Here is a 17,500-nt window from a genome sequence, read left to right on the forward strand (position 1 = left end):
GGGCTCAATGGCATGCCTATGGGTTAGAAAACGCTTGTGGGGTCATTCTCCCAACCTCGAGACTTGACAGACTTCCAAAAAGAAGGCGACACATGCTTAATACGGTGCCTTTACATTTTATTATTGTCCATTGCAAAAATAAAGACAATCCAGAATTCCATTTTTAAAACAAATCACTTTCGCTGATTACACAATCGTTAACGCTCGTCCGGGCAAAAAAGCGCGAGATTTGTCCCACCTTACCACACACCCAGCACGTCCTCTCTCGGAGGGGTGATCTAGGACTGCGATTGGTGCCACGCCTCTGGTATGGAGTCTGACGCGTCCGTCCAGTAAACAAACCTTGATTTACTGGGACGGGTCGTTTAGTTTCCTTAGCAATAACCTTTGCCACCTCGGCCTCCTCCTTAGACGCCACCAGCTTTATTAATACCTGCTGAAGGCACGGGTTGTTCAACAACGGACGGCACTGCCTTAGCACTATTTAATAACACGACGCTCTTTCATCCTTCCTTTCCTTCGTGACATTGACCACTTCATCAAGGGCAGCGATCGCAGCATATGGGTCAAAAGAGCCGCAGGACGGGCAATCACAATCTGGAGAGTGGACAAAGGAGACTCGATTGCCGACGCATCAATTTTTTTTTCTTCTTCACATAGGGCTGTTGTTCGCTTATAGTTATGGGCTACTGATTTAAGCAATTGTCTCTTATAGACACCTTTATAACATCGATTTCAAATTGGTGGCTCCAAAGGGATTCGTCTATAACCCGCACTTCAAATATACATTCATTTAATTTATCGAGTCCTTCACCGGAACAAACGAGCCCAACAAATTGACCAGTGCGTTCAACAGTCCTCACATCGCAGGGGTCCACTTGAATTTTTCAGGTGTCTATGAGAGACAATTGATGAAATTGTCCAGATAAGTGCAAGGACCACTTCGCTCTATCTCTTAAAGGTTTTTCGCACAAAATGAGGGGTGGTCCACAGGGGTGGTCCATGGACCGGGTCCATGAAGGGGTCCATGGACCTGCGGTCCATGTTTTGTATACGTCCCCTTACGATCGGCACCTCTGCGCATGCGTGAATGATCAATGATTCGATCAGATGTGAATTTGATTTTGAATGTGATTGTGTCATTGGGAACGTAACCCTAGTATCAAATATTTTGAATAGCTGCTTTTAAGGTCATTTATATTCCTTTTTCTGGTGAATGTCTGAGTTATTATACTTTTTAGCAGTCACAACTCACCGATCCTGGCGTTGAAATAGTTACCAAGTTATGGATTTGCAATTAATTTGAGTTTAAGGCACGTTTTACCCCAGCCAAAATCCATGTTAGTTAAAATAATGTTTGGAAGAACAGAAGTGTAGGTACAGATGTATATAGATATCTATAGATTCAGGTTCGTGACTGTTTTTCAAATCATTTTTTTAGAGTATTGTTTTCTGGAAGCAATGATGATGTAATTTTGGTTTTAGGGGACTGTCATGTGTTGTTGGATCAAGAAATCTGTTTTGAGTCAAGTATGGTTGACAGTGGATAGTTGTTCCTGAAAAGGCTGAAAGGAAGCGTTATTGCGATGGACTTTTTTTGGTTTAATACACCCCACATGTTTGTTGTTTTCTTAGATAACCAAATTTATCAATATATTATGTGATCTGGAGCTGCAGCTAGAAACAGTGACAATCCCATGCATAAGGTCTCATTGGGTTTGATGGCAGTAAAATAATTTTAGTAAAAATTATGTTTAAAGTTTTTATCATAACCTCTCATCTTGGTCCTGCTGGACTTCAAACGTGCTCTCCCATTTTGAACATGGAACTTGTCGATCAACCGTTACCGTTTTTAATATTTGCAATATGATCTTTGTGTAGATATCTGTCTGTCACATAGTTACGTAGTTTTAAGCTTTTATTTCCTGTAGTGTATCTTTATTATATTTAGCACATGATCCCACAAGCAAGTATTATTGCTTTAATATTGATTGTGTTTGAATAAAGGATATTGTTGTCTTGTCTTGTACTGAGATAAGGCAAAACAGCCACAGTTGTATATTATTTGCATTATTATTTCTGAATGCTGCTTTTAAAGGGCAAACCATTAAGAAGTACTGTAAGAGCTGTCAGGTAACTCAGATGGAAATTTGACAGACCTTAGCTGTTGTTCAAAGTTTTAGTACAGTTTTGGTCATTAGTGGAACATAATATTTAATGGGACATATTTTAGTGAGTGATTAACCCATTGACTCCTGGGGATTCCCCATTGACGAGTAAAATCGTCTGGTGTTAGACAGAGTAAAATACTGGTGTTAGACAGAGTAATACTAAGTATGGCCGGTTTAGGGGTGAATGGGTTTAAGTGCTATTATTAGTGATTAATCACCATGCTTTGCTTTGCTTTCCTTTGCTTTGGCTTTTAGAACAAAGTATCAAAGTTGAAGCTGGTGGCTCAAGTTAGGTTTAAAGACTATAATGGTATTTGAGTATTATTGTAGAACAAATTTGCCTATATCATTAAATTGATTAAATCAATGGGAATGTTTGCTCAGGAGGGGTCTTCCCTATAAAAATTGGCAGGCCACTTATTGAAATTTTTTTAAAAACAACCAGTAAAGGTAACAGAACCTTTTTTTGCGGACGTAGGCGAAAGAGATCTGACCCCTTAGAGGAACCAGTTCTAAAGTGACAAATGACTGGCATTTTATAATTCATAAGTAAAAGTTATTTGTTCGCGTACCAAATTGTCCTACAGTTCCAGTCATTTTTCAGATTGATAGCCTTAAATGTGCTGCAGCAACTCCGCCAGCTGTTTGGTCTCAGCATCATAAGCAGTACAAATCCACAATTTTTTGTCCAAAAAGGAACAACAAGAACCCCACCATTGTTTAATACTATCTAGGGACTAAAGCAAGGATGGAAATAGATTACAGTTTGAAAAAGTATGCCCACTTTTTTTTGCTTCTTACACTTACTGCAATCAACTTTAATTTAATCATCCTTGGAAATGGTAGGAATGATTAGTATTCTTTAAAGCAATTATTGCTAAAAATTAATTGCACCTAATGTTGAAATATTTTTTACATATAGAAAGGTAACAGGAGTTATTTCTGCAAAGTCTTATCCAGAAAATTCCAACATGGGATTACGCCCCTTTCAAATGTTGCTTTGTATGCTTTTGCTCAATGACTTAAAACAATTATTACAGAAATGTGAAGTTATGGAGTTTTTTAAAACTTAAATCTAATGGAAGGGGATTAAAATTATTGATACCGCTCTGTTGCAACCAGAGTACACAAAGAGAGGTTAAATAATTTATTGCACTGGAAGTATTTAGTAGGCCAGCATGAAATTTGTTTTGAAATTCGTATTTCTTATCGCAGCGTTCTAATTGGGTGAATCTCGGATTCAAGTGGAATTTTCATATATGAAAATTATATATGAGCCTTTAAACAAGTTTTCTAAACTTTGAAGATACCTAATTTTATATCATCCTGCTGTTTTATTGCTGGAAGATAAAATCAATTCTTGATTAAATATTTTTGTTGTCACATTAACCCACTACAATGTGATGAAAGCGTATTATTAGCTGTAGAAATATTTTGCTACAGTAAAATCGTCCCTGCTAGTGAGCTGGATTTCTGAATCAACTTTTCAACTTGGAATATTGTTGTTTTGGCTATTCAGAGTTAACCTAATCTTTGTTTATTTCTATAATTTGGAGGGAAGCAAACAATTGGAATTTTGCTTGAAACGACTATTATAATAGCAAAATATAATTGCAACTAAAAGGTTTCCTTCTAGTGTACCCAATATGAGGTGCTATGACATGTTATGTATGATATTGGTTATTATTGCTGCTAAATTCTAAATACATTTCTAAATTTTCAGGGACTTCAATTTTAACAACCTAATTTTGAAAAAAAATGCAAAAATCTTTTCTTCTAGATGCGGGCCCCCGCGGAAACAACGTCTAAATATTTAGTCGGAAGAGAAAAACCATTTGGAAATTTAGTGATATCTTTTTTGCTCCACTTTTTAAAAGATAAACGCATGAATTGAAATCAAGATGGTTTTCCATTAGTCGGTAAGCTCCACAAATGAGTAGACGAGTTCACGCTCTTGAGTGCATCATGGGTAATCAGGGCAAGATGGAGAGAAATTCAAAGGTTTTTAAGGAAGTTATTAAAAAGAGTTTCTGCCATACATTTCCTGTACTTCTCAAGGTACAAAATTACAGAGAATGTATGGAAACACAAAAAAGGAATATTTAGGAATTCCAAAGAACGGATACCAAGTCTAGCTCATCTCAGTTGTGAACATGAACTTATTTGCTTGGTTTATGAAGGCGAAAATCTATAAAGTAGAGTCATATACAGTACAGTACAGTACAGTACATATATTTTGCTTTGAATTTCCCGCCATGTTGCCCTGATTACCCATGATGCAATCAAGAGCGTGATCGTCTATTTCCACTCAAACACCGTCACAGCAACCTAGACTCGCGTTGACCTTGAACTTTTTACAGAAATTTCACTCGTAGCACTGTTTGCTAGAAAGGGGAATCTCGCTGGCATAAAAACGCACTATGCAGTCAAAACATTCGTCCGTTTTACTGGCCTGAAAAAATTTTTTTTTATCGACGGAGATCTGATAAACACCCGATGGCAGCCATGTTTGATTTGAGCTATTGAAGTCACATGACAAGGCCTCGACCAATCAGACATTTTTCGCCAGTGAATTTGTGATGAAGACTTGGTTGGCGGAGCAGCCTGCTCAACAGAGCCTTGAAGGGGCTGTAAAATTTGCTGGACACTTGCAGGGTCGTTCACTAGGGACGGACGCTCGGGCATATTTCAAACGAATCCGACCAAAGTTAGGCAAAACTGACAACTATGAATAATCAAGGCATGTTTATATACTATGCATGAGGACTAATGAATATTAATAGGGTATGAAGATTAAAACATGGATTTAAGGTGGCTTTCTACAGTTTTCCAAAGAGAAAGATCAAGATTTTGAAAGCAAAAGGATGTCTCTTCTGAAGTGTTAGTCACTACAATTGATGTCAATTTTACCCAACAAATAAATGCAAATCACGGGAAAATGCTAAGTATAGTGACCGAACTCCTGGAAGGGGACTGGAAACCAGACATTTCAAAGGCTTTGAAAACCAGCCGTACAGCCCCACCTCAAATTTTCAGGATTTCCGAAAGCGAGAAAAAATAATTATGTAGAGAAATAAATAGTTAAATCTGCCAGACAGCCTTTTCACAAATGACAAAACGTCGATTTTCATCTATTTTAATAATAACTGAAAAACTGTCTGATAGAACGTTTTGAAAAAATGTTGACAGTTTTGTCTACACGTTGTTTACTAATTCGCAAAATTTTAACCCTGGTTGTACGGCTAGGTTTTGAGAAAAGGCCTTTGAAATGTCTAGTTTCCAGTCCCCCTCCAGGAAGTCCGTCACTATATTAAGCGTTTTCCCCTGATTTGTATTTATTTGTTAGGTAAAATTACATTTTACATCAATTGCAGTGACTAACACTTCACAAGAGACATCATTTTGCCTTAATTTCACAGATTTCAAAATTGTGATATTTTTTCTTCGGATAACTGTAGTAAGCCACCTTAAAACATGAATTTGTAAAACATGGATTTATAAAAGGAGGATTTGTAAAACATAGAATGTTGCTACCAATTCATACACTCAAAATTATTCGTGTTTATTTTCTTTTTTGCGACCTTCTGCACGCTTTTTCACGTGTTTACTCGATGCACAGTGTTCACTTTTTCCCGTATTTGAGTTAACTGAAAAAGCTTGGTCCAGATGGGGCAGTTAATATAACAAATCTGGAAAACTTTTCTTTTCCTGCTATGAAGAATTTAAACATTTCAAAGACGCAGCGCTTAGATAGAATCCACTGTTTTAGTCATCTTTATAGTAAACTTTAAACATCATGTCAACAAAGCAGAACCTATCCTTTTGCGAACATGATCCAAAAACGAAACTGTCTTGTCATTTCCTAACCTGTTTCGACAAACGTTTGCAGCTGTATAAGTAATGAAGCCTAACAGGCTTTATTTTTCGACAACACATGCGAAATTAACCTTTACATCTACCTGGAACAAACCGAATGACTTCATGATAAGAAAGCGTTGTCTCCTAATTTAACAACTTGTACGAGGAAACTGATTTAACCGATGTCAAGAGAAAAGATATTTCAATCTTATATTAGAAAGAAAACCTACCAAACAATAACAACAATAACACCACTTGCAAATGTGGTTCTCGAGGCGTTATTTTGAAGCGGCGGATTCCCCTTTCAACTTCTTGATCCAAACATGACGCTGCACTTCTCCAAATTTAAAACCCGCGAAATAGACGGACCCAAATGTCCCGCTTTTAAGCTTTTCTTTGATTTTTGCTGAGCTCCATGAGAACTCTGGAAACTCAAATGCTCGTCGTCGTTTTTTAGTCAGAGATGGAAGCTTAAAAGAATCCGCCATCTTTTTCCTCACACAATCAACTATCTTCTCCCGCGCAAAATTAAAACATGTAAAATTATTTTCGTCAAAGGTCTAAGGTTCCGATTACATGAACTTGGCGGGATGTCTTTCAGCCCAGTATTACATGAGGTGAGGTAGCTTGGCTTGGACTAAATTTGGACAGACGTTTGTCTCGCTAAATTGTTATTAAAATTCACCATTCTACAATTTAAAGAAGACTTATGGTTTCTTCTTATTTATCCTTTATTTAAACATAAAAAACGACTATTCGGTGGGCCATTTTGCTCTAAAGTGGAGAAATGTGGTTAGAAATCCCTGGCCCGGCTAACCGGGCTTTCCCGGTGAACGCGATTACATGGAAAAATCTCAGCCCGGTTAGTAATTGCAAACTTGATTTTTGGTGTTTTTTGTCAGAAGTGCCAGGATCTCGGCTAACTGAGCCAGCCCGGCTCATGTAATCGGCCCCTAATATGCATTTTTAAAATTCTGCTTTTTGGTAGCCTGGTCGTTCGTTTGTCACGTACACTTTTGTTTCTTGCATGTTTGCCCTAGTAAAATTACCTATTCCCGTGAAACATTGGAAATCGGCCTGGACCAGTTCCTGTGTATTAAGATGTTTATCGCGCTCAGTGCATTGTTAAGTTATAGGCTTTTGTACATTATGCTAGCATTTTTCGAGCATTTTAGTGAGGCAAAAGCATTGAGCATTATTCGAGCATTTTAGTGGCATTTCCCAGAATTTTTTTTTCTTCGAGAGAATAAAAAAGAAATTATTTTTCTCAGAGAAAATGAAGACTAAAACTCAAAACAGCAAATGCCACTCTGATAGAACAAGGAAAGGTTACGTTTATACAAACGTTGGCCGTGTAGCACTTATATTTTAAACAGAGTTAACTGAAGAGAGTGAAATGTGAAGTGCTAGATTTCAATCCCATATGAACCATGTGAGCGTTAGCCCTACTGATGGAAATGGGCCCACACAAGGACAGAGAAAAATCTAGCATTGAACAAAAAGTTTTTTCCCCGTACTTATTTAAATGTTAAGCCATAAAATAAAATGAAAATAAAGTAAAATAATTAATAATTAAAATGGGATAGACAAAGAAACAAATCAACAGTCGAACTATGCTATCATGTTTCTATAAATCCACCGTTTACAAATCCATGTTTTACAAATCTACCTAGTGATTTAAGATAGATAGGAATGTACTTTCTTCCAGTTGGCCTGAAGTTTTAAAATATGCTTTTACAGTGGAAACTGAGACTTCTAAGTGATATATTGTATAATTTTTGCTGCGTAACTTAATCGTTTCCTTTGTAGTAAGACATGTAAGTAATCTTTAGCTGCTACATTATCATTTTATTTGTGCAAGGTGTTGAGTAATGTTAAGAAATGTTAAATTATAAGATAAAAACGCGATCATTCAAGTTTGTCTGTATCGTTCATTTTCTAACTCTGATTGCGAGCCGTATCAATCAGGTTTTAGGATCCTTGGCCCAATATTTACAACGTGAAGCTGCGTTTTAGTTGAGGTTCTTTTCGTTGAAACGGTCTACGAGGCGACGACTTAAAGGAGAACTCCACCATGGATATATAATTGCTCTGCCCGAAATTTCTCTCCGCCTTTTGTACACTTCTTTTCCTTTCTAAGCCAATATGCAATGTAATATTATCAATTATCAAAAACTGGATCATTGGATAATGCAATTCGAGAGTTTTGATTGGCTACGCCATCATGGGTTATGAGCCATTATACCATGATCTACAAACACCGCAAGCATATGCGTGATTTTTGGGCCTTTTTATTTTTATTGTAGTCTAGTTTTTTATATTTCGGGGGCGTTTTTAATAAGACAATTATTCCACTTGCGCTTGTTGGATATGAGATGATTATAGCCAACTCGGCGCTACGCGCCTCGTTGGCTATCTATCATCTCATATCCAGTGCTCATATCTCATATCAAATTCTATAGAAAAGGTGAAAAAAGTGGGACAAGTTTTAATTGTCTTTCCAAGCTTCAACATCTTTCCTTCAAATTTAGTTCGTACATAGCTCCGATCGGCTAGTTTGCAGATGGCTGAGATAATGGCGATAAAGTTTGTTAAACTTGTGCTTGCATATTTAAGCCAAATTATCGATGACTTCTCCGTCGTCTATCTCGTGTGCGTAACTTCATTGCCGTGGTAGGTGAGTTGACATATCTACACCATTAGATTCCACAGCTTCAATTACGTTTACAGATTTACAGCAACAGGGAAACACTTTCTTTAACACCAATTTGGCTCCCTGACGAAATTGCTCGTTGAAGATGAAGTAAATCCATGGGTTTATGCCGCTGTTGGCGTAAGTCAGAAACCAGCCTGCAAACACAAAATTATGTTGGCCGCAAATTTCTATTGAACCAAACATACAGGATAAGATTACAATTATCAGAGGAAGACGGCACACAATCAACGCAACAACTACAGCTACGAGCATTGTGAGAATCTTGTGGTTCATCTGCTCTCTTCGTTCTCGATTTGATGGCAGTTGGTTTCCTGGTCTCTTAGTTCGGTTCAGTTTTATCGCTATGGCGATATAAATGGCGATAGCCATTAGGGGAAACACAAAAACGATCGAGAAGCAAAACAAGAGGTAGACGACGATAAAGTCCCAGAGCTCAAAATCAAGAGCGCAAACGATATATCCAGGCTCTATCTCAAAGACTTTGGCCCCTGGTAATGGTGGTAGAGAGAATACTATTGAGAGCAACCAGTTTGCAACAATTGCGTACTTTGCTTTGGTAAGAGTAATTTTTCTTTTCAGTGGATAAAACACCAGAAACAAACGATCCAAGGCGATAGCAAACAGGCTAGCAGTGGAAACAAGTACGGATAATTGACCAAGGAAGACTGATAAACGACACAGTGCCAGGCCAGCAACTCCGCTGACAAGCCATCGATAGTGGTAAGCTGTTGTTATTGCAAACTGAGGCATGCAATATACAGTGAGAATGATATCCCCGCAAGCCATGCTGAAAATGAAATAGTTACTCGGTGTACGCATTCTGTGATTGGCGTTCTCGAGTAATACTGCTACCAGTAAGGCGTTTCCGGATAACGAAACGAGAAAGAGTAAAAGAAAGCCCGTAAGTTTGAATCCCGTGGCCAATTTGTCAATGTCGTTCTGCAACCACAGCGAAGCGTTATTTGTTATGTTTGCACTGCTCTCAATGCTTAAGCTGTACACGGTATACGCTATAGATGTGGGTGCGCTGTTAGCTGTACCAGACACGTCTTCCATCGTCGACTTTTCTTTTAACATATGAACAGTGAAACAACGCTTAGTTGCTTCGGCAATCAATAAATATGGAAAGTCTTCTTTAGGCGAAATCGCGAAGGTTGTTTTTGCTCTTTCGAATCGATTACATCTTTGGCAAGAAAATTTTGAAGCCGCTCTAAATTAAGAAATGTATCTTCTGCCGCAGTTTTGCTGTTGTTGGCCCAATATTGGTAAGAAATTGCTTTTGTTATTCAAATGTTCCAGCCACAGGAACAAAAGACCCTTTCTTTCGACAGCGAATGAGGCTCTGGTTGGCACATAATGACAAAAGATGACGTTAACGATATCTTCCCTATTTGATCACCTGTCCTTCAAGAAATGGTACCTTCAGTGCATCATTATTTGAACTTGAAACTTATAGCAATTTTCTTCCCTCTTTCCTCCTCTTCTATTTACCTTGCTTTTGTTCAGGTCCCTGTTTTATTTGTTCATCAAATTTGGCTGGCTTTTAAGAGCACCGAACGATTAATAAAAATGACTCTTGGAAGATATTTGTTATGTTAATATTACAAATACAATTTATTACTGGGTCGCCAAACCAGTCGGAAAGGAAAATCAGGAAAACCTGTCTCTCCCCTGCTAAGTAATGGTGTTGTGCCTAGAGTATCGTGCGCGTATCTTTGGTAAGTTTCAGGGGGTAGTGGAAATGCATAGATCTTATCAGGTGGACACAGTGCAAACAATGGCGACGAAGCCGACGAAAGTCGAATGATGTTTTATTGGATCTTTAAACAAAATATATCCTTTTGGAGCTCAATAATGGAAAGTCAATTCGATAAACAACACGAGCTGTGAAAAATTAATATCTGGAATCTTAAAAGCGACGAATAATGGGACGAATAATTGCATCTTTCGCCGTCGGATGTCATTATTTTGCGAATATGTAGTGTTTGTTATGTACAACACTGAAACCAAATGGCAAATTCTCTATATTCTCTATTCTGGCTAGATATGGGTTTAACAAACTCAGAGAAAGAATCGAACACCTTGAATGCATCTATGTTTTTTGTTGTATGGCTATTTATATTTAAGTATTTTGTGCTCAACTCTGCGCAGTCTTCAGGTAAAAAAAAATAATTGGAAATGTGGCAGTCAAGAATTAGTTGAAAAAAAACTTGTTGTCTGTTTTGTAATCATTATTCAAGGAAAGGTTCTTCAGAAAAGGGTTTGATCCTGAAATCAAGTGAGAAATTTATTTTGTTGCGTATGGTAATTAATCTTGACACGATTGGGTTTCTTGTTTTCATGCAACCAATGAAATAGGAAGGGTTTTTTGCCTCTAATAGCAAATATGTTGCTTGTTTTAATACATTTTTCGCTGGAAAAGGTTTTTGTGAGATTTTCCTTTGTGAATTCGTCATGTTGTGTCATATTCGAGTTTAATAAATTTGAATATGTGGGTTGAAATGTCATACGCGAGAATATTTTATAAGGATGCATGACAAGAAATTTTTCTTTCTGTCAAATAATTGATAGGTAGCCAAGTTTTTAACGTCAGAAAAAAGATCTGTTTTGTCATTATAGTGTAAAATGAAGGGGAAGCCAACAATATTTCTGTACGTTCCTGGTTAATCCAATTTATTGCTACGACTTACTAGTGCGAATCGAAGATTGTTCACTTAATATCTCAAAACCCTCAATCAACGCAAAAAGACGCAGTATATTTGAATTCAATGCGCTGCTGCGCTCAGAATAAAATACTTTAAAACGCTTATGACAGGAACGTTATCATAATCGTGGCTATAAGTTGAACTAAAGTTGCCAAGTTGTTATGGGAGAGACTTCACTATTAGAAGGTAATGTGAAGTGCTAGTTTTCTATCCATATAGACCATGTGACCAAGCATTTGCGACCCATATCACTTACACCACTCCTGTCTAAGTTGGCAGAAGATTTTGTAGTGGAGAGGTTTGTAAAGGCAGCCGTCCTAACCAAGATCGACAGCCAACAGTTCGGCTCCATTCCAAATTCGTCAACAGTACACGCCCTCGTCGACATGACCCAGCGTTGGACCAATGACACCAATGGCAACGCGGCGCAACTACCAGAGTTGTTCTTTTCGAATTTAGAAAAGCATTTGATCTAATCGATCATTCAATTCTGGCGAGGAAGCTGCGCACGTTTGATCTGCCAAACTTGATCGTACATTGGATAACCGATTTCCTCCAAGATCGGAAACACAGGGTGAAGCTGTGGTAAGACTGCCATTCCGAATGGCAAGCCATTCCTGCCGGGGTCCCACAATATGCAATGTAATATTACCAATTATTAAAAACTGGATCATTGGATAATGCAATTCGAGAGTTTTGATTGGCTAAGCCGTCATGGGTTATGAGCCTTTATACCATGATCTACAAACACGGCAAGCATATGCGTGATTTTTTGGGCCTTTTAATTTTTATTGTAGTCTAGTTTTCTATATTTTGGGGGCGTTTTTAATAAAACAATTATTCCACTCGCGCTTGTTGGATATGAGATGATTATAGCCAACTCGGCGCTACGCGCCTCGTTGGCTATCTATCATCTCATATCCAACTCGCGCCCATGGAATAATTGTTAAATATCAAGTTCTATGGAAAATGTGAACAAAGTGGAACAAGTTTTAATTGTCTTTCCAATCTTCAAGATCTTTCCTTCAAATTTAGTTCGTGTATAGCTCCGGTTGGCTAGTTTGTAGATCGCTGAGATAACGTCCATAAAGTTCGTTAAACCATGTTGTGCTTATATTGCTTGCATATTTAGGCCAGATTATCTCTGACGTCTCTTTTTTCGATCTCGTAAGCATAACTTCATTGCCGTGGAAGGTGAGTTGACATATCTACACCATTAGATTCCACAGCTTCAATTACGTTTACAGATTTACACCAACAGGGAAAAACTTTTTTAGCACCAATTTGGCTCCATGGAGGAATTGCTCGTTGAAGATGAAGTAAATCCATGGGTTTATACCGCTGTTGGCGTAAGTCAGAAACCAGCCTGCAAACACAAAATTATGTTGTCCGCAAATTTCTATTGAACCAAACACACAGGATAAGATTACAATTATCAGAGGAAGACGGCACACAATCAACGCAGCAACAACAGCTACGAGCATTGTGAGAATCTTGTGGTTCATCTGCTCTCTTCGTTCTCGATTTGATGGCAGTTGGTTTCCTGGTCTCTTAGTTCGGTTCAGTTTTATCGCGATGGCGATATACATGGCGATAGTAGCCATAAGGGGCAGCGCGATAACGATCAAGAAGCAAAACAAAGAGTAGATCAGGTAGATGACGATAAATGACTGCAGCTCGAAATCAAGAGTGCAAACGAGATATCCAGGCTCTATCTCAAAGACTTTGGCCACTGTTAATGGTGGTAGAGAGAATACTATTGAGAGCAACCAGATTGCAACAATTGCGTACTTTGCTTTGATAAGAGTAATTTTTCTTTTCAGTGGATAAAACACCAGAAACAAACGATCCAAGGCGATAGCAAACAGGCTAGCAGTGGAAACAAGCACGGATAATTGACTGAGGAAGATCGATAAACGGCACAGTGCCTGACCATCAACTCCGCTGACAAGCCATCGATAGTGGTAAGCTGTTGTTATTGCAAACTGAGGCATGCAATATAAAGTAAGAATTATATCCCCGCAAGCCATGCTGAAAATGAAATAGTTACTCGGTGTACGCATTCTTTGATTGTGGTTCTTGAGTAATACTGTTACCAGCAAGACGTTTCCGGGTAACGAAACGAGAAAGAGTAAAAGAAAACACGTCACTTTAATTCCCGTGGCCAATTTGTTAATGTCGTTCTCCAACCACGGCGAAGCAGTATTTGTTATGTTTGCATTGTTCTCAATGCTTAAGCTGTACACGGTATATGCTATAGATGTGGGTGTGCTGTTAGCTGTACCAGACATGTCTTCCATCGTCGACTTTTCTTTTAACGTATGAACAGTGAAACAACGCTTAGTTGCTTCGGCAATGAATAAGGAAAGTCTTCTTAGGCGAAATCGTGAAGGTTTGTCTTTACTCCTATGAACCGATTAGATCTTTGGCAAGAGAATTATGAAACCGCTCTAAATTAAGAAAATTATCTTCTGTCGCAGTTATGCTGTTCTTAGCTCAGTATTTGATCACCTGTCCTTTAAGAAATGGTATCTTAAGTGCGTCATTATTTGAACTTGAAACTCTGAGCAATTTTCCTCCCTTTTTCGTCCTCTTCTATTTACCTTGCATTCGTTCAGGTCCCTGTTTTATTTGTTCATCAAATTTGGCTGGCTTTTAAGAGCACCGAACCATTAACAAAAATGACTCTTGGAAGATATTTGTTGTGTTAATATTACAAATACAATTTATATTTCAATAAACTTTGACCGATTATGACAAACTTGTTGGATGACATAAAAGCACCATTTTCAGCAGCGTAATTAAGACGCAGTTAAAACTGTAATTCAGTGCCCAAGTTTCAAATTTTCCATTTTAAGATTTGGGATTTCAAAGGATTTTAACCGTGTATTTGCCGGTCATTGTACATAGCCTGCTGCTTATAAGTCACTTATTCCTACCAGCGCTGTTTTGGAAATGTTCATTGCAGGATTATACTTTGATCTGAGTAGTTATGCCACACTTAACTCAGTCAAGCCTCTTTATTCATGCAGTGGTTTTATAATTACAAAGTGCACTATACAAAAGGAAATTAATTTTCGGATGATCGATGAACGAAAATGATTGCTTAGTCAAATCTACCCAATTCTTTTCTCGGGAAAAGAAAGCCGCAATGTTCACTGTGACGTGAATGAATAAGTTCTTCCATTCTCCGCTTTTATTTAATCCACTACAGCCTGCCGATATGCCGCAAAAAGATCACCTTTGTTAATTAGAGATGAAAAATAAAACTGTAAAAGAAAACCAAGAGGAGCTAAAACAAGTTAAAGAAGAAAAAATAATTATGTAAAACAGCTTTAAAAACATACACAGGAAAAGTGATTGCCTCAGAGCAACAACTTGCTTGCTGATAAAACAAAAGCCTCGTTGACGTTATGCGGAAATTCTTATTTAATATTAAAAAAAAACAACCCGCAGTGATGCGATTTACGATTTTTGAGAACAAATAAGTGAAGAATAACGATAGCCCCAGAAAAAAAAGTTCTCAACTATATGATCAAAAATGAAGGAAAACTTGCTGAACAGATGTTGGTTGCCAAGTCACTGATATTTTATACATGTCAAGGAAGTCATCTTCTTTCCATTTTAGAATGATGTCTAGTAATGATAGCACGAACCCCACTAATGGCTTCTTAATAACAGACAAAGCTATAGAATGAAAAACGTATTTTACATTTTTATTAGTTTGTATTGTTGTATGTGTGGAAATAAAGAAACCTATGAAACCAAACCTATGTGTACCTGGCTAGGATATTCTAGCATTCATTCTAGCGAGGATATTCCATCACCTTCTCTGCCACAGTGTCAGTGCCAATTCATATATTCGCTCCCATTGAACAAAAATTTTAAAAAGTAATTAAAAGTGGTACTAACTGTGTCTTATTAGAATATCTGGCTTTCTTTAAAGTGTATGCAAATCTATTTTTTCCCTTAAGTTTAAACGGGTTATAACTGTCTGTGGTTAACAAACTGCTGGGGAATCACGTACTGCTCCTTGCGATGCCATTTTAAGGGATTTGGGCGATTTTTTAAAACTATCCAAGTTATTTACAGCCCGCGCCCATGGCAAACAACATATCTTACATAAATTTTCTCGGCAAATTTTTGTTTCTTATTTTGTCAAAACTTCATATTCTGAGTGCTCATGAATTATCTAAAGAGCCCGTCTGATAAAATGCTGATAGACCGAGTTTAGGTCGGGCCGGACGGGAAAATATTTGGCCCTCGGTCATGGCGTACGGACCGAGCACCTCGGGACAAATATTTTCCCGTCCGGCCCTCCCTCTCAGTCAATAGGTACATAATATTTTTCGATAAAGACTAATTACTAGTTCGGATGCTCTACTACCTGATTTTGGGAGACTCGTAGTAAAGGACGCCGTTTTCTATCGTGTTCCGTCTTCTTATGAACCACTTTCTTCGATTCCCAGTCAGTTGATGATAGGCATAGTGTTGCAAGAGAGAATTGGGTTGTTTTTTACATGGAGGGCGAAAGAGCCGTATATTTGGAAGATCATAGAGGTCCATAGAGAATTTTAAAATTAGACGAGAGGTACTTACCTTGAAGTGTAATTGTAATTCTCTGAAGATACACGGAGCATTATGGGATAACTGTGCATTCCTCTTCAGTACTTGAGGTCAGCGGTCACACTTCAAAGCAACCATTGTCATGCAAATGCACCATATATAAGCAGCCTAACGCGTGACACAAATCCATTCTCCTGGAGTGCAGACTGGCTGAGGTCCCCAACACAAAGGGTGGGATAGGCATAAGCCAACACAGAAGGGTGGGAAGCATTATCCCATAATGCTCCGTGTATCTTCAGAGAATTACAATTACACTTCAAGGTAAGTACCTCTCGTCTAATTTTAAAATTCTCTTTCGATACACTCCGCATTATGGGATAACTGTGCGATTTTAAAGAACCGAAGCCAGGGGAAAACACAAAAATATGTGATATGATAGAAATGAGTGCATTAATTGTAGACTTGATACAATGGTCTTAACAAAAAAAAACCTTACTGAATATCTATGATAATACCAATCTGCCTGCTAATGAAGAGGGATTGGTGTTATAGACATTGCAATTATAGAAACGATTAAATGTGCGTTCTGATGACCAGTCTGCCATCTTCATAATTTCAGCTAAAGATGCACCCCTTTAATACAATGCAGATGTAGATGTACCCCTTACACTATGTGGTTAGAATAAACTAGTGTCAATGCCTGAATCAGTCATAACAGTCTAAATCCATCTACCTAAAGTAGATAAGGAAACAGGCTCGTGTGGTTTAACATGAGAAATGAACAACTGAGATACAGTCTGCTCCCCTGACTTGCGCAGGTGTTGCGTACAATGAATACAAAATGTAACAGTGTCTGTTTAGGGCAGAGACTGAGGTGATTGGGTAAGGATGGAATGGAAACTTCTAAAGGTTTCTTCCCAGGACGAGAAGTCTTTGTTCTGGAAGCTATGACAAATTTGATCTCATCCTCATAAATAGACATATTGTCTAAGTCCAATGAGCACAAAGTGTGTCTTCTCTGGGCCGATACCAAGGAACAAAGTGTCACAGTTCTCAAAGTACTATAGCTCTTACCCTGGTGGAATTGTTCAGCCAAGAAATTAACTAAATGGACTGCATTACCCTGAAGGGGATTGATGTGCCTCTGATCACACCAGCTACTCCAAGTCTTCCATACAGGCTTGTACTGTTTCTCAGTCCCTTTGGTCCATGAGGCACAGATGAGTTCAGTAGCCTGTGTCGAAAGTCCACCTGCCTGCAGCTGTTGGCTGATAAGATCCATGCGGCAAGTTGGAGTCTGTCGTGCAGAGGATGAAGCTTGTTGGAGTGAGCCAGGTGTAAGAGTTGAGGATCTTGAGGTAGAAGTATTGGTGTCCTGAATGACGTTCTCAGAAGGAGGGGGTACCAGCTTTGCGTTGGCGATACTGGTGCAATTAGGAGAAACTGGTCCACATGCTCTCTTTCCATCTTTTCTAGCACTCTAG

The 17,500-nt window shown here is 38.3% G+C and overlaps 3 protein-coding genes across 4 annotated transcripts in view; all 3 read right to left on the minus strand.

The window, feature by feature from the left end:
• Nucleotides 1-9,948, minus strand: part of LOC138052608 (neuropeptide receptor 22-like) — a 52,867-nt gene extending 42,919 nt beyond the window's left edge. For both annotated transcript variants that reach the window (XM_068899146.1, XM_068899145.1), the window contains exon 1: nt 7,699-9,948. In XM_068899146.1, coding sequence (XP_068755247.1) covers nt 8,692-9,822 — 1,131 coding nt within the window. In that variant the 5' untranslated portion in view covers nt 9,823-9,948 and the 3' untranslated portion in view covers nt 7,699-8,691. The remainder of the gene's footprint in view (nt 1-7,698) is intronic.
• A 2,743-nt stretch (nt 9,949-12,691) lies between these two features.
• Nucleotides 12,692-13,750, minus strand: LOC138054191 (neuropeptide receptor 22-like). The gene has a single exon (XM_068900683.1). It carries the CDS (start codon nt 13,748-13,750, stop codon nt 12,692-12,694), a length of 1,059 nt encoding a protein of 352 aa, XP_068756784.1.
• Nucleotides 13,751-16,506: 2,756 nt separating this feature from the next.
• LOC138050689 (uncharacterized) overlaps nt 16,507-17,500 on the minus strand; it is a 3,860-nt gene continuing 2,866 nt past the window's right edge. The window contains exon 2 of the mRNA XM_068896994.1: nt 16,507-17,496. The gene's annotated coding sequence lies outside the window, so the exon portion shown is untranslated. The remainder of the gene's footprint in view (nt 17,497-17,500) is intronic.

The sequence above is a fragment of the Montipora capricornis genome, chromosome 6, assembly GCF_036669925.1.
Source record: "Montipora capricornis isolate CH-2021 chromosome 6, ASM3666992v2, whole genome shotgun sequence".
In the NCBI taxonomy this organism is placed as follows: Eukaryota; Metazoa; Cnidaria; class Anthozoa; order Scleractinia; family Acroporidae; genus Montipora; species Montipora capricornis.

What these genes read in the sequence shown, in the direction of transcription:
- LOC138054191 (XM_068900683.1), bottom strand. Translation starts at nt 13,750, where the DNA reads ATGGAAGACATGTCTGGTACAGCTAACAGCACACCCACATCTATAGCA.